At 36.4% G+C, this 25,623-nt stretch overlaps 1 protein-coding gene across 1 annotated transcript in view; it reads right to left on the bottom strand.

Moving 5' to 3' along the window:
- LOC149163645 (ABC transporter F family member 5-like) overlaps positions 1-25,623 on the bottom strand; it is a 300,745-nt gene that overhangs the window by 237,176 nt on the left and 37,946 nt on the right. Inside the window, exons 3-4 of the mRNA XM_089431793.1 lie at positions 8,256-8,396; positions 7,968-8,147 (exon numbers count right to left, since the gene is read on the bottom strand). Coding sequence (XP_089287919.1) covers positions 7,968-8,147; positions 8,256-8,396 — 321 coding nt within the window. The remainder of the gene's footprint in view (positions 1-7,967; positions 8,148-8,255; positions 8,397-25,623) is intronic.

Genomic DNA, 25,623 nt, shown 5'->3' with positions numbered 1-25,623 from the left:
CGAGTCCTAGAGCTTTTAGTCGAGTCTGATGTAAAAGTGGTTTGGGAATAATTTAAGCTAATTGGCTTAGTTATTTTATTACAAATCACTTGGTTTACTAGATCATAGTGTGTCACAGATGAGTTATGTGTCTTGAGGGTCTAAGACAAATGTGTATTCTCTCTTTGAGTCTTGTAAATGGAAAATCCTATGTATTAGAGGGTTAGAAAAATAATTAATCCCCTCATGTCTAAATTAATTAATTTTTTGGCAAAATTAAATTAAATCTTAAACCAGAAAATTAATTAATTAGAGTCAAGTTAAATTGTCTTAGGAAATAAATTCTCCAAATGGAAAAATTCGTGGGTCTTAAAAGAGTCAATTTTTAAAAGTCCTCCACCAAAGGAATATTGTATTTTTCAAGAAAATTTGGACCCTTGCACTTTGGTGGCTATCAAAGTCAATTTTTTGAGGAAATTAACTCAAAATAATTAATTTTGAGCTAATTAAAATGGAATAAATGATAAATTCGAAAATTCCTCAAAAATAAAAAATCAAGGGCCAACATTAAAAGAACTTGAAGTGTTTATCAACGACCAAGATTATTTTGACAAAGATCAAAGAATTTAGTCGTTATTTTTCCATTTAGAGGATTTATCTATAAATTAGAGAGTCGGTTGAGTCTCTAGTCATCTTGAACTCCGGCTAGAATTGTTGTTGAAGCATTTTGTAAATTATTGTCTTGCTGGGAACTATTTTTTCTACTATAATAAAAAACTTTGGGGTGCAACTCGAGGTGTTATTGTTCATTGATTTGTGGTATGTATTGACTACGGGCTTGCTATGTGGTGCTTTACTTGATATATTTTGAGATAATACATAGTGTTTGCAGGTACTCAATCCTTGGTCTCCAAGTTCACAGACTATGAGCAAGGATCATTTTGCTTGGATTCCTAGTTTTTATATGGTGGATTAAATCTTCGCTAGGGCTATAGTGAGCAATAATTTCTCTCAAGCGTTTTAGCCATTCTTTCAAGAAAAAATACTATAAAAATTATTTTCTCAAAATTTATTTAAAAATCCATGTACAATTTGCAAAATAAGTTTGTAATTTAAAGTGTAAATTATTTTTCTAACTTGGGTTGGGGTTTTAGATCTATTTTGTATATATTTGGGGTTTGGGTGTTTTTATTTTCATTTTTGCAGGTTGGATCAAAGAATCAAGTGAGAGAAAAGCTAGATCTAAGCCCTTGAGGGTAAGATCTAGTCTCTAGAAAATTTTGCAGGAACATTTACTAAAGATTTGGCAGAAAAATTCAAGTCCACAAGAGAAAAAAAAAAATCAAGACACGGGTTTTCAGTTTTTGGCCTCCTCGTCATTTCAACACCCAATCTATCATTTCAGCCCTTTTATCCCCACAAATTGGCTTTCCTTGGCCTTGTTTTGCCTTTTCTTGGCCTCTTTTGCCCTAATCTGCCCTAAACCCTTATCTGAAATTTTTTAAAGCTAAATACTTGTTGGTTTTGCAGGCCATGAGGCTCAAAAATTCTGATTTTCAAGTGGCATTTTCATCCAAAAATTTTTATCACTTGGGAAAGTGTTTTTACAAGGCCTTGGGCCTAGGGTTTGACCTCTAAACCTTTTTATTGCAGCAGTCAAATCAACAACAATTAAACCCTAAAATCATATATTTAACGGTCAAAATCACTTAAAATTGTAAAATCTTAATTTCATGAGTTTTGGCCACTTGGGCATCTTCGATTCGACCTAGATCTTAATTTTTGTTTGCTGGAATTTTGTGTGTAAATTGCAGAATCAGACCTGCAAAATTTTCTAAATCAAATACTTAAAGAGAGCCAAAAATTTCAATTTTCAATTTCCAGCAAAATTTTACTATTTTTGGATATATTGGGGAATTGCTAAATTGTTGATCTGTCATTTGTTTACTACTGTAATAAATATATCAGATCTGAAATTTTTGAATCACATCCACTAAATAGCCCTAAAAAATAATTTTTTCAAGTTTTGGTGAAATCTTACTTTGGACATCTTGGGCACTATTTTGGGCCTCATTAGTTTGTTGATCTGTGATCTATTTACTGTTGTTATAAATATATCAGATCTGAAATATCACTGAATACTTCATCATAGTGTTGTGGGGGAGCGCCCCCCCCCCCCCCCCCTCAATCCCGCTCCCAATCCGCGCTCCAAGCGAGAGCGACTCGGGAGCGGGTCGGGAGCGCGCTCCCTAAAAAAAATTTCGCTCCCTGCCTTTCGGGAGCATTTTCCCTTTTTTGCTTCTTTTTTTTATAGTAATGTTCGAAATGCAATTTTTTTTAAAGAAACAAATAATTTTTGAGTGGGGCAGCTTAATGATCAAGTCTATGTCCCTAGTATTGATATGATATTCATGGTAATGTTAAATTCTTAAAGTAAAAGTGACATTCTCCTTAATCTTCATTTTCATCCTTTTACTTAAATTTTTAGCATTACCATGAAATGACTCAGGATGTTTGAGAGTGGTTTCGGCCTCATTGGATTTCATATGGAGAAATTAGAATTTTAGATTTCATTCAAAATCCAGTAGACTTATCAGTTTTTTAGGATTTTAGGATTGGGGGATTGCAATGTTTCCATTGAATTTTGTCATGTATTAGGGTATGGAACTCGTATTTAATCAAGAGCACCAATCCCTCTATGTACCTTAATGTTAGTGGCATTGGTTGTCGAACTCCTCTATCATGACCCTCCTAAAAATGTACGCATCACTCAAACAAAAACTTGACTTGACATGCTATGCTTTTTCTATCTTATGTTAATGCTTAGAGGGTGATATTAATGACAAAGATCCCTATACAGATAGGGAGGTAATGACAAAGATACCTCTGGATATTAATGCTTACAGGGTGATATTAATGACAAAGATCCTGATTTTCCAACATTACTAAAAAATTAGACATTTCTCGTGGTGGCAAGAGGCCCAAGCATAAGAAATAGATAATAGATTTACTTCTCTTTTCTAGTTCCTAGTAGTTTTTATAACTATTGACTCTTTCATATTTATTATGATATTTTTTAAACAATATATGACAATTTAAGTTTGAAGTTGGCGATTATAACTCATTAGTAATGAATTTTGAATATGATGCTTCATGAAAGTTGAAAGTTGTTTCATTTCATTTCATTTTATAACATTTCATTTCATGTTAGATATTATTTGTTGCAATGGTTACACTTAGCTTACAAGTACAACTTTGGTGATCAATGATGATAAATGTTATATATTGAATTTTGAAAGCTTGAAACTTTAAGATTGATGAATCATGAGACTTAATATGTTGTATGTTACTATGTTACTAACTTGTGGACGTGGTTGATGAAGATTATAACTTCTAAATGATTGTTGTTATATGGTTCAATCTATGTTTTTTTATGTTTTTATATCTAATTCATTATTCTACATGTTTTTGTTGACATATATGTATCAAAATATAAAAAATAATATATTATATAAAAAACGCTCTGGGATTCGCTCCCAAACCGGGAGCTTCTGAAAATGTCGCTCCCGCTCCCGTTTTCGCTCCCGCTCCCAAGTAACACTGTTTCATCATAAAGTGGGCTAAACAAGTTAATTTACATTTGTTGGTCATTAGAAATTTTTATGTTTCATGGTTGAGCAAAATTCCATGATTTAAAGTGTCTTCCTCATTGTTGTCATAACACTAATATAGTCTGGAATTTCTGAATTATTACTATTGATATAGACTATCATAAATCTGGAATTGGCTTATCTCATCTTGGTCTTAAAGGTTGTCTAACTTAGCACTCAAAATTTGAAGTTAATCTTGTTGATAGAGGTATCTTGGGCTTCTAAGTTTGAATTGGCATAATATCTTGTGTTGATAATCATTGGTGGATAAGTTGATTTACTTAAGCATCTTGTGGATTGACCTATAGTTGAATTTTGCACTTGTATCGTTAAGCACTCATCTTGTATTAAGATCGTTTTTCCCATTGTTGTTAAGTACTATTGGCATAAAGAGTAATCATAACTTAAGTACTTAAGAAACTCAAACAATCTTAATTCAAGATAACCTCACTCATCATCTTGCATTTAGCATCCTAGATCTAGCTTGCATTAATAATTTACCTCCTAGCATAAGCTAGGTTGATAGAGATATAGGGCAACCCTTTTCACACTAGCTTGAGAGATTCAATTTCTCCTAGTAGTTAACACAGTGACCTTGCAGTCGTCAGAGCCACAGTCTCTACAGCGCCAAAGGCACTGGGTGAGTGGAACACAGGGGGAGGTATCGTTAATCAGGCCACTGCCTGCTTCCCGTTGGCTTCCATTTCACAACTTACTTTGAGAATTGTTTCTCAAAACAGTTGGGGAAAAGGTTACATTTAGACTAGGCATCTAATTAAAATTTACCAAGATCACTGCATCTCACATAGGTCCTAGGTCTTGCATATCATATAGGTTAGTCAAGCATTCAAGCAACGGGTGTCCATTCGGTCATTTGGTTCCAATTTATAGAAAGCAAGAATTTGTGACTCCATTAAGGCACTAGTCTCATAATAGAAAATCTAAATCTAATCAATAATCTTGCTCAATTTCAACCAAGTGGCTAGGCCACTCATCTGTGTCTCCCAAACAAGTTGGTTCCCAACTTGTCTTCCTTCACCTCATTTCATAGGGACTACCCCCCATAGCCTGTTGTTGGGAGATAGCTAGAACGGAATGGACAGGGATCAAAGTGACAGCCCCCGTCCTAAGTGTTGTTGCAGTGCCTGTACAATCTGGGCGACAACAGTTCCCTCACCTGAAATGACTCATGTGCCCTCTAGAAATGGGAATATGATGGAATATGGATGTAATGCAGATTATATCAAAGTGACAGCCCCCGTCCTAAGTGTTGTTGCAGTGCCTGTACAATCTGGGCGACAACAGTTCCCTCACTTGAAATGACTCGTGCCCTCTAGAAATGGGAATATGAAGGAATATGGATGTAATGCAGATTATATCTATGTAAAAAGTGAAATGTGATGAAACACTAGATGATGCCTAGGAAAAATGATGGGATGGTAATGACAAGTAAATAATATATAGGAAAATCACTAAGAAAGTACCCCGACATGCTACAGGATGTTGGATTGTGTAACTTAGTAGGACTTCCACATTGGCTTGGTGTCTTAGCATGTGGAAGCTTGCCTCTCTAGATGATAAACTTTGTAAAGTGATTTGATAAAGTACCTTTTATATTTAATTACTAAAAGTGACTTTTTAGAAAGTCTAAAAGTGATTTTATAAAGTTTGAGTGATCAATGAGAGATTAAGTCACAACTGTTAATCTTGAGGTGGTAAGATTTAATGGTTTTAGTAATTAATGAGTTTATAAAAGGAGAAGGGGGAGTGAAGAGGCAATACTTTTTCATGAGATTTGGAGAAGAGGAGGACAGCCAAGGGAGAAGTTTAGCAGAGAAGGACAAATTACAGCAGGTACATTAGTAAAGACAATAGTCAGGCAGCACAAATTCCAAGGCCTGTAAGGGAATTCAAGACAAGGACAGTGTGATTTTCGAGGCAGCTAGGCTACATTTATTGCAGGGAGGAGGCACGAAATATAAGGTTGTTCGAGGGTAGATGAGAACTATTTTTCGAGGTTGTATTGTTGTTATTTTCTCTGATAAATAAAATTTCTCCCTCTCTCTAACTAGTTTTCCCTTTAGGGGTTTTCCTGGGGCATTGCCCAAAAATATTGTGTCAAATGCAATGTTCCACCAAGTTTTCGGGACAAGGAAGCGAGAGAGCGGGGATACGCAGGAGCGGCCTATGCAAAAGCTCCCCACCAATTTTTAGGAAACGTGGGGGACTTCAGGGTCTTAAAAACTTATAAATATAAAATACAAATCGATGAATCATATAACTGAAACAAATTTAAGACGAAAAGCATGATCATTGATATCATTATCATATAAATTATAATCATACATCATACATGTAAGTTAACTACTAGTCTACTAACTTACTAACAATGCACAATGAAAATAAATTATAAAATTATAAATGTTTAAACTTTTAAACTTTAAACCATATTGATGTTCCACTTCCAACTATGAACATTGGATACTGAATATTGAAATAAAATTATAAAAGTCAAGTCTGATACATCAAGAGTCAAAAATTTTAATTTTATAGAGTCAAAATGACATAAGAACTTATCAAAAGATAAATGAGCATAATTGCTCAAGATAATCTGTTCAACGAAGGAGCAGACAGAATGTTGCTTGGCGATGGCGAAGGAGTAGACAGAAGGCTGCTTAGCGATGGCGACAATGTTCCGTTCAATGAAGGAGTAGACAGAAGGCTGCTTGGCGATGGCGGTAGTGTTCAGTTCAACAAAGGAGAAAATAGAAAATGAAATGTAGAATGAACATAACGTAGACCCTTCCTGGTTGGTCAACAAATATTAAAAAATAAGATTTTTTTGTTTCAGTTATAAAACAAACAAACAAACAAAAATGCGAATTTTTTCTAGGGAAACAACCCCTCAAGACCCCTTAAGACCCCTTTCGCCTAGGAAACAACCCCAATTGGAGGAAACAACCCCAAAAATGGAGGAAACGACCCCTTTCAATTTTCCTTGCATACCCTGTTTTTTGGGAGTGTGGGGAAACGACCCCCTCTCGTCCCCAAGTACCCGGAGCGCGAGGGAGCTAGGAAACTCAACCCCTAGGTGGGGGGACGCGACCCCGTGGAACACTGGTCAAATGGTATGACTGTTTGCTGTTCATTTCCACTGCAAATGATTTTTAGACTTAGTTATTGGTATTTCTGCTCATAAATAGTTGTTGAATGTGCGAGAATTTAATGCATTACTTCTACATATTTATTGGAGTCAGAAATCAGAGTTTAGTTTAAGTGTTTAACGAAATGCCTACAAGGATTATTATCTTGTAGGTGGTTTTTTCAACAAAGGACACAACAACTAAGAATAAGACTTGATCCCACCATGCAATGACTAGAACATCATGATTATAGGTGAACAATAAAATAATCTCCTCAATAATGATCAACCATAAAAAGCACCTACAAAAAGATAAAGATACATGATATGCCGTTGAAGCAACCTCCACCAATTGTACAAACATGGTCGATCCATTAAACATGCTGGAGAGAGTGAAAGGGCATGACAAACAGATTGTGCCAGGTCATCCTCCATAAATGCCACCTTCCCCATGTTTGGCCAAGGGATAGATAAACCATAAGGGTAGCACAAGGGAAAACATGTACAACATGATAATGCCCCTGATCTGCAACTGGTACATAGAAATTCCATAAGTGTCATCCTATAAGTTGTCGTGAAAATGGTCCTTGAACACCCTATAAAAATTATGGTGTAACAGGAATGACATCAATTAATGTTACGGATATTCATATTTTTGTAGGCATGGCCAAAACTTGACATAATTGGCCAATGTCATGCATTTTCTCTATCATCCAATGGGGAATGTTGGCAAAATATGAGCTTTATGTTGGGAACACTCACATATATTAATACATCCAAAAAAAAAAAACTCTAATTGGACTGGCCATGTATAACAGTAGTCAACAGCCAAATTCTAAGTCCACTTGAATGTTCCGGAATACACACTTACAACAACTAGCTTTATCCATACTGATTAAGGGAAATGCAACGAGGAGAACAATAAAGTTTCTGGATAAGGAAAATAGGTGAGGTAATAGACATCAATGATTAACACGGGGTCACTAGCTGAAGTTATGACCAATATATCAGATAAAATAGAGAATAATATGAGGAGGAAAGGGCTCGTATAAAGAACAAGAAAGTAGGTCTCTGGATATCAGAAAAAGGTGAGATGATAAACATAAACGTACATGTCTTGTTCAAGAACTGGAAAGGAAAAGAAATTAAAATTGTCAATAAATTCGGACGACGTAGAAAATAAACAGTAAGAATACCTGGTTTTGCTCAAAATAATTAGGAATAACATTGTGCTCCCCAAGCTGAACTTGCCCTTGAGTAGGCTCTTCATAACCCATAATCAGACTCAACAACGTAGTCTTCCCACATCCATTTGGACCAATGATAGCAAGTTTTTCACCTCTTTGAACCAACAGGTTTGCTTTCTTGAATAGGACCTGATTGCAAGATGTCAAAGGATGAGAAGAGATCTAAAAGGAAATCAAATTTAAAAAAATAGCAGTCAATGTAGATGGATAAATTTATTGAAAGACATAATTACTTACTTTACCATCATACTCAAATGTCAGGTTCTTGATCATAACCACAGTTTGTCCACTCCGCTCTAGATCAGGGAACCTGAACTTGATTGGCTTGTGCTCAAATGGCTTCTCAACAGAGTTTTCATCTTGCAACTTCTCCAATTTCTGTTATGCATAAGAAACATCAGATTTGTAGCAATATTGCATGAGCTCCATGTTGAAAAGTGTAACTAGGTTCGGTCTTCATAATGACATGTAATTGTGATTTTTGAAAAGAACAAAAATAAAATTATTTTGTAATGCTTGCTTCATGGGTTTCATGAGCAAGAGATTTTATTTTTAGATGGCTCCCATTGAGAGCCTTAAGATTTGTCATTAAAGTCAAAAGAGTCAATGTCATGTATGGAGAGCCCTTCTTGGGCATGTTACAAATGTATACTAGTCTATAAGATTGTCAAATAGCCCTCCAAGACAAGCACTTGTTTCTCCTCTGCAAGTCGGCTTCAAGATGAAGTAACAAACTCATGTCGGCTCACCTATTTGGAGACACACCGGTTCGAGATCACAGGTCGGCTTATTTATATGGATCAACAACTATATATACATGGCTGGGGTCTTTGCATTTCCACAGTGAAGTTCGAATACATCTCTGAGATTTTCGGGTGGACAGTGGCAGTAATCAAGTTCAGATATCTCTGAATTCGGGTGGCCTAGTGCAGAGATAAGTTCAGACATCTCTGTGATTTGTATAGGAGATTACAATGCCAAGAAAAGAAGACAAATTCGGATGACAAGTTGCAGAAGGAACTCAAGGGACAGCGAGGATCATTTTTGGGCTAAACAGAAGTTCGGTTTCATGAGATAAGGGTCTCAGTGCTACAGCAGAGGAACACCGTTTGATAGAGGTATATATACTACAGCTCGGTCCTTTGAAGAAACCACAACTCGGTGCTATTATGGAGACCACTGTGTGGTGCTATGAAGGAGTCACAGTGTTTCGGTGCTGCTACAATGGTCACATTTTGGTGACATTACATTGACATGTTTCAGTGCCATCTCTAGTGTATCTACAGTTCGTTGAGGAGATGATCTCAGTGTTAAGAAGGTCGAAGAGGAAGAGGAGTCAAGAAGAAGAAAAGAGCAGAAGACAGAGAACTAGTGTCTTGGTCTTGGAGTGGTTAATAGGTCAAGGGTCTTGGTCTTGGTATTTGTCAATTGGAATTTCTATAAGAAGAATTTGTGTGGATTTTCCTCTCAAAGAGTGAGAGGTTTTGGCCCTGGCTCATAGCCTACATTCTGTGTCTCTTGTCTATTTATGTTCATGCATTGGTAACTGTTTGATGAAGAAGAAAATAACTTAAGTAAAGAAGATCCTAATCTAAAGAAGTCAAAGGCACTCACAATCAGTTACTAATTGAACAGAAATCACCTAACTATTAATGCCCTAGATTTCTCAACACTCCAAAGTGAGAATAAAATGAATTTAAAGCAGGTTTTGGGCGTTTTGTAAATCAAAAGAATGTTAATTTTAACCTAAACTCTTATGCTTTAAATCTAGAATGTTAACAGGGTATTCACAGTTTATCTATGCTAACAGATAAGATAAGATAATTTTGTTGATGTCAAACAAATGACCAAGAAATGGATCAATAGGACTAGACAGCACAACCAGTTGTCAATGGACTATGGGACCATCCTTAACACCCCTAGATGCTAAACAGCTAGCATAAGAGGAAAGATAGATACAATCGAAAATTTAAAAAAAAAAGAGAGCAGCAAGACCTAAGTTGAGCACAAGGAGGAAATATAAGACTCTAAATTTACTCATATACTTACCCTTAACAAAATATGGAACCTATTTTAAGAAATTAACCAGAATTCATAACATCAAAATTCATTAATTTGTTGTTGAGTACTTACCTAGTTTATTGTGGTTGAAGATGCCTCAGAATTACTCCCGTTCTCACTCCCGCTACCAAAAGACCAAAACCTCCTAGCCAAACTGGGTACAACCTAGGTACTCAGTCCAAAATGCTTCTCAATTGATGCAATTTGTTCCCCCATGCCCAAAAACTTCAAGGACAATTAAGGCTCAGTCCTCACTGTCTTCTGTTACAAATTTTCCTCCTCTCAATACTGTGCTCCCAAGCAGCAAAAGATCCCTTTTCAGTCCTACTCCCTTCTCATTTTATTTCTTAGAACCACCGCTTATTCATCCTTCATTGCCTTGGTTGTGTGCCCCCTGTCTTATTACGTGGCTCCTTACCGTGAATTAAAGAGGTAGTCATGTTTTATATTGACACTCATCACTTACGTAGTGCTTTTGTTATTAATATTTATTTAATATTTTATTATATTATACCTTTTAATGTTTAACCTTTAGTATAAAGTTACTTCTTTTATAACAATATAACTCCTTTTAAAACTTTAGTAATTTAAATTTAGAACCTTTGGATAATGTTCTATGGTTACTTATTATGATAACGACACATACTAAAATACATATTCTAGTATATATTTTTTGTGAGTTAGATATTTATTTAATATCTTCAACAATTACATCATTTATCCTATGCTTAGAATGTCTTCATAATTTAATATGACTACTAGTGCAGTGTAGGCGACGCATGCATGTGTAGCTATCATATGCATGCATCGTCTGCATGCTAATAATTCACATTTCGTTTATACTGGTAGATGGGTCATTACATACACTCCTTCAGAAAACTTCGTCCCGAAGTTAGGTTTTTATATAATATATTAGTAATTATTTAATGATTAATATAATTTATGTTTAATGTGAGGACACTATAAAAATTATGTTTTGAACATTTATAGGTTTTCAACTTTAATAGTTATACCCTGTCTCAGTTGGGTTCCCAAGCTATTCCAAAATCATCCTATCTTTCCTAATCTCTTTCGTTCCCATCCTATGTTATGTAAAAAATTAGTTAATTTTAAGTTATTATTTAATTTTTAGGTTTAATTAGACGAAAGGGCACGATCATAAGATCATGCCCTTTCCCAAAGGGTGCCCATGGCAGTATATAAGCCAGGAACCCCATTGTAAACAGCATCATCTGTCAGTTCATCTTTTTAAAAAAAATATTTATACACATATTTCTGTTTATCAAGAAGTTTTCACTTCATTGGTATCAGAGCGGTCGAAACCTCTCGCCTGTGCTGGTTTCACGCATCCATCCACTGCTGGGTTCATGCATCTGTCAATTCATCTTTTTAATAAAATATTTATACACATATTTCTGTTTATCAATCAAGTGGAAGAACTTACCCGAAAAAGACGCTTCTTGGGAGAATGAAGCATTTTGTCAACAACATCTGTCGTTACGTATGCTTTGAGGACAAAGCATTCTTTCGAGAGGAAGGCAATGTTATGTAAAAAATTAGTTAATTTTAGGTTATTATTTAATTTTTAGGTTTAATTAGACGAAAGGGCAGGATCATGAGATCATGTCCTTTCCCAAAGGGTGCCCATGGCGATATATAAGCCAGGAACCCCATTGTAAACAGCATCATCTGTCAATTCATCTTTTTAATAAAATATTTATACACATATTTCTGTTTATCAAGAAGTTTTCACTTCATCCTATCCGTCCTCTACTGGAATATGTCATGGCGTCAGTTACACCGATCTAACCATTCATACACCTCGAGGGTGATAGCGATGACTATATCGACCTGATTTCCTAGTAGGCATCCAGTAGTCATCATCACACATTTAGGGGAGCGTGATTCGCATTTAGGATAAATGGTGGGCAATACCTCCACCCCTCCTAGTGGGACTAGGGTCAACACCCTATCATGAAATCTCATTGAGCCTTAATTGTTCTGAAGTTTTTGTCATCACGTGGTCATTTTGGTAATGATGTTATTTGCAACGTAAACACTTGTCCACACATTATAACATATGCATCAATATATATAAAATAAACAGTTTCTGTATAGTTCATACATGTTGTTATCTACAGTATAACATACTTGGCCATGTCCTACTCATGTTATTAGCTTTCATATTGAAATTGTAATCATTCTTTTATTTCTATCTCATCAATCATATCGATATGCATAAATGAAACAAAATTATAGATATCTTAATTCATATCATAATTCATGATTTAGATTTTATAGCAAGGTTAATCAAATATTGAACTTCATCTTGGTATCCATAATTCAGTAAGGTTAATTTAAATAATATATTTCATATTGGTATCCACGTACCAGTAGAATTAAGCAGATAACATATATCATATTTCAGTAACATAAAAATTCACTTTTATATGTGATCATTCCAAAATAGTTTTGAGTATCTGATTTAAAGTAAAGTAAATATATACAAAATATGGCTTAAAGTTCTTCAAAATTAACACAAGTTGGGGTATCTTTGACATATGATCTCTGTATCTTCCCAAATAGCCGATCTAAGGCTATATTTGTCCCACTTGACCTTAACTTGGTCTACCAGACGGTTCCTGAGTTATCGAACCCTACGTTCTAGTATACGTAATGGTTCAACCGAAATGGTTCCCTTGTCCGATACCTGCAGTTCCTTCCATTGAAGGTTATGAGATTTGTAAGCTATATAATGTCTTAATACAGATACATGAAATACATTATGAACTTTATGAAAGTGGGATGTCAGTGCAAGACGATAAGCGATAGGGCCAACTTTTTCTAGAATTTTAAATGGTCCAATAAATCGGGGTGACAACTTTGTCCCTTTTCCGAATCGAATAGTGCTTTTATTAGGTCTGATGCAGACGAAAACCTGATCTCCTACTTCATAATTCCTATATGTTCTATGCACATCCGCATAACTCTTTTGTCTATCTTGTGCCTCTTTCAACCATTGTCTAATTTGTTTTACCTGTTCCTCCATTTCTTGAATTAATTCTGGTCCCACTATCACCCGATCTTCTAACCTGTCCCAACTCAACGATGTCCTACAAGGTCTATCGTACAATGCTTCAAATGGAGGCATCCCGATTGAATTGTGATAACTATTATTGTATGCATATTCAACTAAAGGTAAATATTTTGCCTAGTGTGATTGTTGGTCCATAACGTACATCCTTAGCATATCTTCTAGTACTTGGTTCACCCTTTCTGTTTGCCCATCAGTCTCAGGATGATAAATTGTACTTAAATTTAGTTCAGTTCTAAGGTTGATTGCATACAAGTCCAAAATCTTGAAGTAAATCGTGAATCTCTATCTAATATGATCTTCTTCGGTACTCCATGAGATCTAATAATTTCATTTATGAATACTCGAGCTATGTCAACAACTTCGTAAGTATCTCTTACGGGGATGAAATGGGCTCTTTTTGTCAATTTATCCACCACAACCAGAATGGCATTGTGCTTTTGTGGAGTAAGAGGTAGCCCGACAATAAAATCCATAGAAATTATCTCTCATTTGGTCATAGTAATGTTGTGAGGTTGTAGGAGACCTGCTGGGTGACAATGATCAGCGTTCACTTGCTGACATTCAAGACATTTTGCAACGAATTGAACAATATCGTGTTTCATGCCTGCCCAAAAGAAGAGTTTTTTTGTATCAGCATACATTTTCTTTACACCTGGATGTGCACAATACAATGCTCTATGGGCTTCCTTAAGGATGGTGTCTTGGAGATTCCTATTATCAAGAATGTACATCCTTCCATGGAATCGCAAAATTCCATCATCTTCTAGTTCATATCCCTCAAATTTAGGTTCTTTTGACTTTTTACTATCAAGGTTGGATCTTACTTTTAAATACCAGCTATCTCTTACGAGATGTTCTAGTACTTGTTGCCTTAAGTGTACTTTGATAGGTATAAGGGAAAATATATGAGGTCTTCTGCTTAAAGCATCTACCACTACATTATCTTTTCCTTTATTGTATGAAATTCTAAAGTTATACTCACTTAGGAATTCACTCTGTTGTCTTTGTCTAGCATTCAAGTCTCTTTGAGTAAACAAAAACTGTAGACTTTGATGGTCACTTTTGAGCATAAAGCTTCGCCCTACTAGATAGTGTCTCCATATCTTTAAAGCTAGTACTACAGCGGCTAACTCTAAATCGTGAGTGGCGTAGAGTTCTTCATGAGGCTTTAACTTTCTTGAGGCATACGCTATTACTCCTCTATCTTGCATTAATACTGCACCTAATCCTTGCTTGGATGCATCAGTACACACAGTAAAATCTTTGTCCATATCAGGGACTCGTAAGATTGGTGCACTGGTCAGCAATCTTTTAAGTTTAGAGAATTCTTTATTACATTCCTCAGTCCATTCATACCTAACTCCTTTACGCTGGAGGGTTGTGATAGGTTTTGCAATTTTGGAGAATCCTTCTACAAACCTTCGATAGTAGCCAACTAAACCCATAAAGCTTCGCACTTCATGTGCATTTTTCGGTATCGGTCATTCCATGATTGCCTTTACCTTCTCAGGATCTACTGAGATCTCTTCACCAGATATAATATGACCCAAGTAATGGATCTTTTTTCTGAAAGAAGGAACACTTGGATAACTTTCCATATAACTGGTGTTCTCTGAGGCAAAATAATACTATCCACAAATGTTCTTCATGCTCCTTCTCATTTTTGGAATAGATGAGAATATCATCTAAAAAGACTTGTACAAATTGATCGAGATATTTGCAGAAAACGTTGTTCATAAGGTTCATGAATACTGTTGGTGCATTGGTCAATCCAAATGGTACCACAGTGAACTCATAATGCCCAAAGCGTGTTCGAAATGCAATCTTAGAAATATCGCTTTCCTTAATTCTTAATTGATGATAGCCTGATCGTAAATCAATTTTTGAAAAGACAATAGCTCCTTTCATTTGGTCGAAGAGGTGATCGATTCGAGGCAATGGATACCAATTCTTTATTGCAGCTCGATTTAAGTCCCGGTAGTCTATGCATAATTGTAAATAACCATCCTTCTTCTTGACAAAAATTACAAGAGCACCCCAAGGTGAAATACTGGGTTGAATGTGTCCTATATTCAATAGTTCTTTCAACTGAATTTGCAATTCTTGAAGTTTTGGAGCTGTCATTCTCTAAGGTGTTTTAGAGATTGGTTCTATACCAGGTTTCAATTCTATTGTGAGATCCAGCCCTCTTTCGGGAGGTAATCTTGGTAGTTCCTTTGGAAAAACATCCGGAAATTCAGCGAATACCGAATATTGTTCTAAGGACGGTCTTTTCTCTTTGCTTACTTCTTGAACTGCATATGCTGGTCAAACTTTCTTTAAGCAATGCTTCATTTGCATTGCTGAGATGAAGCGTAAAGATACCTTTCTCTTGATACCTTGGATTTGGATCGTCTCTCCTTCATCATTTATACAGAGAATTATTTTCCCATAACAGTCTACCCAAGCTTGATGAGCTTCTAACCAATCCATACCTATGACGAGGTCATAAATTCCTAGGGTTGTGACATAAACTTTTAATTTAATTGAACAGATCCCAAAATCAATTTTACATTCCTCCACACTTAAATCTATGGATTGAAGTTCTCCTGAAACCATTTCTACCTGTCTGAAATCGTTTTGCTTGCAGGCTCCCAACCCACATTGATTTAATGCATATGACGAAATGAAACTATCAGTGGCACTAGTATCAAATAGGATTTTGTGTTTTATGTCGTTAATAATACCTGAAGATTCCACTACAGTGGATTGATGTGCTGCTTGGTTATTGTTGACTACAGCATGGATCTTATGATTGCCTTGGGTATTTGATGATGGCTCTTTCCTGTTCTATGCATTATACTTGACAAAGCTTCCAGACAATCACGTTGGAAATGCGGTCCTCCACATCCCCAACAATTAACCTGGGTCGGTCCCTTTGAATCATATTGTGAGTTTCTAGATAAGGAGCTCCATTCTCTTATGTCACTTCCTCTTGCATTTCTTCCTCTATTAGGAGTTCCACGAGATTTCCATGGACTTGTTTTTGATGATTCAGCAGCTATAGTATTAACTGCCATGGGAGCTCTTGCTCCTACTCCTCTTGGGGTAAATCTATTACCATAAGGAGGTGGCCTTGAGCTACTTCCCCTGAAGAAGTTTCGGGGAGTCTTTCCTGGAAATCCTGGTTGTAGAGGTTTTGTTGGCCTGGCATCCCTTTTTATTCCTAGATGCTCCTCTGCATAACAGCCACATTCCACTGCCTCGGCTACTGATGATGGCTTCCACATCCTAACCATGGCCCTGATGCGAGGATTTAACCCATATACGAAGCGCTCAGCTTGACGTTCATCAAAATCTAAATAATGAATATATTTCACAAGCTCCATAAACTTTATTTCATATTCTTCCATTGTTTTGTTACCTTGGACTAACGTAGGAAAGGCCTCGACTTGTTGTTCTTGAAAATATGGAGGTAAATACATAACACGGAATCTTTCCTCGAACAATTCCCAGGGAACATTATCCATTGTGAAGTGTAATTGTTTTTCCAGACTCCCCCACCAAATCAAGGCATTCTCCTTTAATTGAAGTACGGCAATTTTCATTTTGGAAGTAGAAGAGTACTCTCTTAGTGAAAAACATCTGTTCATTCCTTCTAACCATGCTTCAACACGTTCTCCAGCTCGTTCTCCATCTCGTCCTCCTGAAAATTTTGGGAGTTTAATTTTCTACAGCTCCCTAGAAATGTCTTCCTTTGATTGTCTATAATCAGAACTTTTGGGTTCCATTGGATTTGTTTCTTCAAGTTGAGGTTGTTCTTCTTTGGTTTTAGCTATTACCAACCCTTTTAATGTTTCTACTATGGCTTCCAATGAGCGCTTTATAACGATCAACTCCAGTGCTAGAGCAGCTGGCGTTGATGACGGTCTCGATGGTGGTGGCGATGGTGATGACGATGGTGGTGGCGTCAACAATGGCAATGCTACCCGATCACGTCATCGTCGATATGTGCTTACCATCGTAGCTTTTCTTGTATACATAATAAAATTATGAAAATTTGAGGTATACTTTTAGACAATTTTGCAAATTCAAGCTCACAAACAGGTATAGTTTTTTTGCTATTTTTACCTGCTAGGCAGGTCTTACTTGGTAATGCGGTCAAGGAGGGTGGTATCGCTACCTCCTTGGCCTAATGCATGGTGTTCTACCCTGATGTGTAATAGTTCTTAATACATCAGTTCTTAATGACATGCATGGGTCTTCAAAGACCATAGTATTACTTCATAATTTTAAAATGTAATATCTGAATTATTCTCAAGTGGTAGCTGGGAACATGGAACAACTCTTATATATATGTATATATATATATATATCCTCAAATCAACTTGATTTGCTCTTATCCTAAGCCAAATTTTGTAAACTCTCTCATATATTAAATTGAATTTATATTTACTTTACAATGTTTCATCTCAACATAACCAAGCTATATATCATTGGATATTTAAAATTCTTTATCTAAAATAACCTTGAAGATATTAAAATTGCTAATTTGGCTTTTAACAAATTGAGGTTAAAATAATAATACAAATTTATAATAACTAAATCCCCATATATGAATTACTTCAATATAGCTACTGTTTATATCATATGTTACTTTATTCGAGTAATGTTAAATAATCTAAATAGTAGATATGAGAAAAGAAAAAAATCAATAAAACAAATATTAAGAAAATTATGTATAATATTGATTTTCATTAATTAGAAAGATGACAATAAAATGTTATTTAAAAATCTGTGAGTGATATACTCATATATAATTCTCTCGGCTACTTGAAGCATATTATTTCATTGTTTATATTGCGAGAGTAATCAAGGTAACCACCCAAATTTTAAAGGATGTAGGCATCTCTGTCTGTTATTAATTGATCAATAAGATTCATAAATCGGAGTAAGATTCATAATTCATAACGTTTCTCATTTTCTCTTAAAGAGCATAATATTATTTAAAAGTAAGCTTTTACATATATGTTCACACAAGCGCTAACATCATTTCTGTATTTGTTTAATTTACCTGTAGTTACACCAATAGCTCGAGTTGTATTATAAGTTGAATTCTTTCACAGGTTGATAAAGAGTTACACAAAATATATAGAACTATGGCAGAGAGTAATTCATCAAGTGGGATAGCCCCAAGGATTAGCTTTTGATCGGGAAATGTTCTCATGCTAAGTCAATGGAGGTCTCAAGCAAATCTCGTTGGTGTCCTTTAAGATTACCATCTACCTATGGTGTTGGTGATGGATCCACCATCCATCTTAAAATTCTAGGGAAGAAGGCAAAGAGTGTTATGTAAAAAATTGTAATTTTGTAATTATACCTAAATTAGGGAAAGGGCATGATCTCCTTTCACGAAAAGGCACCCAAGAGCATCTATAAGCCAGGGGCCCTCTATGTAAAACTCATCATTCAGTTTTTCTAATAAAATATATATAAATATTATCTGTAAATTGTTGAATCAATCTTTGTGCTCCATTTGACATCAGAGGCAGGTTGTTCCTCGACTCACTGTTGTACAGTTCATAGGTTCTCCAATTGCCCACAATGCCACTGCTCGCTACCCTCCACTGCATTCATCCTTGTTTCGTTGACTTCATCCCCTTTTGTTGAAGTTTCTAAGTTTACTTAGTTAGAAACCCTCCATGCACTTTATATGATTTATTCCTACCCACTTGTTATTTTCCTTAACAAGTTATTTACAATGTAAACACTAAAAATAAACACTAGTGCATGCTCGACATATTACAGATCAGCAACTAAAAGAAACAGAAACATACACACCATATGACACCATTGTTTTTGGACTAACATCCCTGGAAAAACCCAATGTGGGAAAATCGGTGCAGCTATCTGAGGGTTTTTTTATTAAGCAATATCAGAGTACAATCTAGGTGTCGAAACTAGCCTACCCAACAGAAAATTCCCTTGGCAGTAATACCTCTCAGTTTTTGACAAATCTCCTGAATGAAACCCCGGATAATCCTTCCGGTAGCTACTCAGCACAAATCTGCCCCAGAAACCCCGGCATCAACCTCTCTCTGGACTGTGTCAGCCCCTCTTTGTCCCACGCTGGTCCTACGTCACCCCGGATGGGTCTGCGTTAGCCCCGGGATGCCCTGCGTCAACCCTCTGGCCCTTTGCATCAGAAACATTGGCCTCTCTAAGGCTCTGTGCAGCTCCCGACTGCCTCTACGTGGCCCTGGATGGCTCTGCGTCACTCTCCTTAGCTACTACGCTGCTCTCCCGACACTATCTTTGCCTCTCTGTCTCTCTGTACTCAAATGCCCCTCAGTTGCATCTCCCGATCACTAATTCTATCTCTCTTAGCAAACCCCGCTCTAGAGAATAGAATGACTGATCACTCTGGTGTGTTCTCCAAGTGACCCTCAAGCCTCCTCTTATACTTTTCCTGTTGACATATCAACGGCTGAGATTAAGTCCCTAATCAACAGCTAAGATTAGATCTGGCTTGATCCATGTCTTTTGGACCATTCTAACACAGATTCATATTAATACTCATTAATATTTTATTTTCCCTAAGTTTAGACTTAGGGACTCCATTAAAAATATTAATTATTTTAATATCTCCTGATCTGTTTAGAATCTGCCCAAACCCTTTCTGGGTATTGGAGATCTCATGTGCCCTAACCTCTCCACCAAATTTCACGGCTAGAGCACATCTGATGCTACCCCAAATCAACACCATTGTCGTACACTTCCCCTCTATCTACATACCAAACTCATACCTGTTTCGAGTCGATGCCATTGTTCTTCATCTGCCTCCCTTCCATCGTGTATCATTGTCCTGTCCTCAACATCTATCATTGACCGTTCGATTGCCTTCTGCATCCACCACTATCTTTTTCCCTCCCCAACCATTCAATCCCTCGGCAAAGCGTCACTTCTAATCGACATATCTCCGACAAACTTTCATTCATGCTCCTCGATTCATAGCGTTAGGTAATACTTCATATATTTAATTCACTATTGAATACTATATAATATACCATTATCTTTAATTCACTATTTTATAGTATTTAACCAACTATTATATATAAAGTTAATTAGTTAATAATTATATTTATTTATTAATTATTATATATTTAGTAATATGGTATAATTTATTAATTAGCTATTATTATATAATTAAAAATATATAACATATTATTTTTATAAAAGATTAGGGTCAAGTTAAGAACGCGGATTAAGCTGGATCGCTATACACCGCCACACACTCGATCAATGTCATCAATGACGATGAGCGATTTTAGTAAAAAATTGATAAAACTTGAGGAAAAGGTCAAAGGGAACATCAAGAACATTAAGAAGCTCTAGGATACAACAGAAGGTATAAAGAACTAGCTCCAACAAGATTATGATGACCATCGAAGGGACTACACAAACCTTTCAAATAAGATTGATCAAAATCAAACTCAAGAAGTGGGGTTGTTGGCCCTGATTTGTCAAGGATTGAATATTCCAGTTGATCTACAACATCAGAATCATGAAGTGACTCAACAACCAGATTCTTCAAATACATCAAACCCACCAGACTAACCTCGTATCCTTGAATCTCCACATACATCTTCCATTCCCAATCCACAAAATAGTAACACAAATTTTCAAAATATGCAGATCTCAACCCAATTCCCCTTCTTCGCTCCACCAGTTGCCACTTATCAACGCAAAGCAAAACTCGAATTGTCCAAATTTGACAATAATAAGAAACACAGAGTATCTTGGTTAAATAGGCAGAGGAGTATTTCGAGATCTACAATATTGGCAATGACGATGAAAGAATGAAGCATGCATCCATGCAAATGGAAGGAAAAGCATATAATTGGTATATGTGTTGGAAGAAATCATCACAATTGGAGGAAGTTGAAAGATGTTTTCTTTAAAAGGTTCCAAGGTGTCAAAGAAGAAGAGTTCTTCTCAATACTGACCGGGATGCAACAAAAAGGAGATGCGGATGAATATAAGAGAGAATGGGACACCTTAGCTACACGAGTACCTGGAATATCTGAAAAACACTTTATTCAATCATACATCATTGGACTTAAACTGTATCTCCAAAATGAGCTTAGGCTTCATGACATCACTTCTCTAGAAGAAGCAAGGCAAAAAGCAAAAGCCGCAGAAAAAAGTCTGAAAGAATACAACTACCAAAAGTTGAAAGAGTATATTCGGACATGGAGAATACAAAGTACATTCCACCACAGCTACGTGAAGGAGGAAAAACTAATTTGGAAGTGCAAAGAATAAAAGAGGGTAAATGCAAACGTTGTGTTGAAAAATGGGATTCTAAATATAAATGTGTTAAGGGAAAAGAGACCAAGAACATGTATACATGTGAAGCAACCATTGACTCAAATAGTAAAGAGACAGACATAGAAGAAGTTGAAGATTCTCCACGATTCTTCCTAGAACCAGAGAACGAAAATATTCTGCAAGTGTCATTATCAACCATGACAGAGATATCCCAACCCCATACCTTGAAGTTAAAAGGACATATCAAAAAGAGTATTGTAGTGGTTCTAATAGATACAAGGAGCACTCACAGTTTTTTGGACTCAAATATTGCAAAAAGGCATAACATCTTCATATATCCATGAAGGTAACGGTAGTAGATGGAAAGAAAATCGAAAAAGTAGGGAAATGCCATAATGTCAAATTACAGATTCAAAACTACAATCTAGAATCCCCGTTCTACACTATACCACTAGGAGGAGTGGATGTGGTCCTAGGTATCCAATGGCCACAAACCATAGGCACTTACTCCGCCAACCATCAAAAACAATTTATAAAGTTTAGATGGAAGAGACAGAAATATTTCAACCACCTCCCGAATCAAATTGTATCATCCTACCGGATGATGACGCTGATTCAGAAAGAAGCACCAGCATATATAGTGCAGTGTCATTAGATGGAAATGTTGGTGTCGAAATTAATAAGCAAAGAACCACCTGAAGTTCAGGAGCTAATTCAAAAGCATAAGAAGGTATTCCAAGACCTTCCGCTACAAATGCCTCCTGAAAGAGAAATTGAGCATATAATCGAAGTCAAGTCCAAATCAAACCCTGTCAACATCAAGCCATATAGGTATCCACATCATCAAAAGATTGAAATCGAAAGATTAGTCTAGGATCTTTTAAAGTTTTGTATCATTACAAAAAGTAGAAGTCCTTATGTTGCTCCGGTAGTTTTAGTCCGAAAGAAGGATGGATCATTTAGACTATGCGTAGATTATCGAGAGCTGAACAAGATAACGATTAAGAACAAGTTCTCGATTCCCTTTATAGATGAAATGCTAGATGAACTTCATGGAGCCAAATATTTTTCAAAACTGGACTTGAGATCTGGATACTACCAAATCAAAATAAGGTTACAGGACATAGCGAAGACTTCCTTTCGAACACATGAAGGTCATTATGAGTTTAAGGTAATGCCTTTTGGGTTAACTAATGCTCCAACAACCTTCTAGACTACCATGAATGAGGTATTTTGTCCATATCTAAGGAAATTTGTGTTAGTGTTCTTTGATGATATTGTAGTCTATAGTAAAATATGGAAGGAGCATCTACAACATTTGGAGCAAGTTCTCATTATATTAGAAGAACATCAGTTTTATGCAAAAATGTTCAAATGCACTTTTTGGGAGCAAAAAGTAGAGTATCTGGGACACATAATATCCAAGGAAGGAGTAAAAATACATCCTAATAAGATCAAGGCTATAAAAGAATGGCCCAAACCTACTAACATCACCAAATTAAGAGGATTCTTAGGGTTGACTATATACTAACAAAGAACTCATTTTGATGAGATGATGAGGTAGAGAAGTGTTTTGAAGACTTAAAGGAAATTATGTCTAATGCACCTATATTAGCAACTCCAGAGTTTTCAAAGTTGGTTGTAATTGAATCTGACGTTTTAGGATTTGGAATAGGATCACTGTTGATGCAGAATGATCATCCAATAGCATTTGAAAGCAGGAAGTTCAACAAGCGAGAATGTCTAAAGTCTACATACAACAAGGAAATGCTCGCCATTATGCATTCACTAGCCAAGTGGAGGCAATATCTTCTGGGAAGTAAGTTCTTAATACGAACAGACCATAATAGTCTTCAACACCTCCAGCAGAAAACACTCTACAAAAAAACAAAAGCGGATCAAAAAAATTGTCACCTTTGACATGGAGATATTACATAAGAAAGAAAAAGACAACATAGTGGAAAATGCTCTATCTAGAAAAGTTGAAGAGTGGTCATTGCTTGCAATCTTAGTTGTAGTTCCAGAATGGCTTAATGAAATCTGAAGTGAGTATGCAAAAGACCTAGAAACCTGTGCTATAATCAATAACCTTGCTCAGAGTTCAAAATTTGAGTGGAAAAACGATATTTTGTGGTATAAAGGGAGGATTTATCGAATCCCCAACTCCAAATTTAAGTCCAAAATTCTCAGAGAGTCCCATGATCCTCTATCAGCAAGACATGTAGGTTCTTTAAAACTTACTACAATGCACGTCAATCATTTTTTTAAGGGAATGAATAATGATATTCAAATGTAGCAGAGTGTGATCAATGTCATGGAAATAAAAATGAGAACGTTATGACCCCCGAACTGCTCCACCTTTAGATATTCCAAACCAAAAGAGGGAAGAAATATCAATGGACTTTATCGAAGGTCTACCTATGTCAAATGGAAAAGACAAAATCCTCATAATAGTCGACAAACTCACCAAGTATGCACACTTTATAGGAATGAAGAAATCAGAATCAACAAAACAAATCACTGAGATATTTTGTAAGAATGTCTACAAACTGTGAAAATTCCAATACCAAAATCCTATTGCAACAACTGGAAATTATTCTCCTAATTGTTAATTTAATTTAACAATTTATTTGTTGTTTGCTACAGAAAATACTGAATAAATCACACTGCAATCTACACAAATAAAACTGCGGAAGAATAAACGCTGGAAGAAATGCTAGCACACACATAAAAATAACAATTATTTTTGGACAAAAGTCCCCGGAAAAACCCAACTTGGGAAAACCGGTGCAACAGATGAGGGTTTTAATATTATGCAGTAGTGAAAAATCTGAGTACAATCTAGATGCCTGAAACTGGCAATCCACAACAAGAAAATCTGGGCAAAATACTGAAGGGAATTTCCCTTCTCCCACAGGCAATCTCTGGCACGACTTGCCTTCATAAAATTGGTCGTCCAAACCCCAACGTGAGCCTCTTCTACGCTGCCTTTGCGTTGTCTGCCACACGTGTGGCTTGAAACTGCCTCTGATGAAGTTGTTCTACCTCCAGCTGCTGAGGAAATCGTCTCTCCGGCCTTCTGGAACCTCTACCCGGCCTCTGGAACTGAGAACGATTTTTCTCACCAACAAATCGATCTACCTTGTTGAAGCTACTGCGCAGAGCCTTTGTTGCCTCTTTGGGATAACTCGGCCCTCTTGTTGTTGCCTCTCCGGATCTAGAAATGTTTCCTCCGGATCACTGTCCCTACCCCTCTCACACTGCTTCGATTGCTAGCTCTCTCCGGCAACTGACTACTGCTACTCTAGAAATCGATCTGCTCCGAAATCGAATCTCTCAAGTGTATCCTCCATCACCAAATCGACCTCCTCTTATAATCCTATGTTGGAGCACCAACGGCCAAGATTAAAACATAATTAATGGCTAGGATCATCTCTGGATCGATCTGTGTGAGTTTCTAGATGATTCTTGCCTTGACTTAATTAATACTGATTAATTAACCATATTCCTTAAATTTAGAGATAAGAAATATTTAAAAAATGGTTAATAATCTAATTAAGTCATTTCTAGGCGGAATTTCTGAAAACGACTTCTGGGTTTTAGAGATCTCATGTATTCTAGCCTCTCCACAAAATTTCGTGGCTAGAACACATTTGATGCTACAAAAACTAACACTCCCTTTAGGTGGGGAATGTTCTAGTGCCATTACACACCCTATAGTAGCACCCTATCTCTGCATCATCTCCTATCACGTTGCTGATGTCTGGCCATACTACCCACCAACTACTGCGCAACTTTGATATACGTTGCATCTATGTTGCTACTGACATTGTTAAATTGTTGCCAACACTATATCTACACTGCAACTCCCTCTCATATGTTGTTGTTGCAACCGCAACATCTGCAACTAAAAAGCATCCAAAATACTGAATCAACTGTGATCATTATGATGTAGTTGTCACCCGAGTCTCTAATTGTTGCTAGTATCTGCACTGTCACTAAAGAATCTGCATTGTTGTTGACTCTGCACTGTGCCAACTACATTGCTGCCAACTCTGCATTGCGCTCCCTAGCATCTAACTGCTACTAGTCTCTGCAACTATCACTCTGGCATCTAACTGCATCAACTATCATTGA

The sequence above is a fragment of the Pinus tabuliformis genome, chromosome 5_1 (genome assembly GCF_031772625.1).
Source record: "Pinus tabuliformis cultivar Carrire ecotype Pingquan chromosome 5_1, CPIR1, whole genome shotgun sequence".
NCBI classification, from domain to species: Eukaryota; Viridiplantae; Streptophyta; class Pinopsida; order Pinales; family Pinaceae; genus Pinus; species Pinus tabuliformis.
This window is presented reverse-complemented; position numbering and strand designations above follow the sequence as displayed.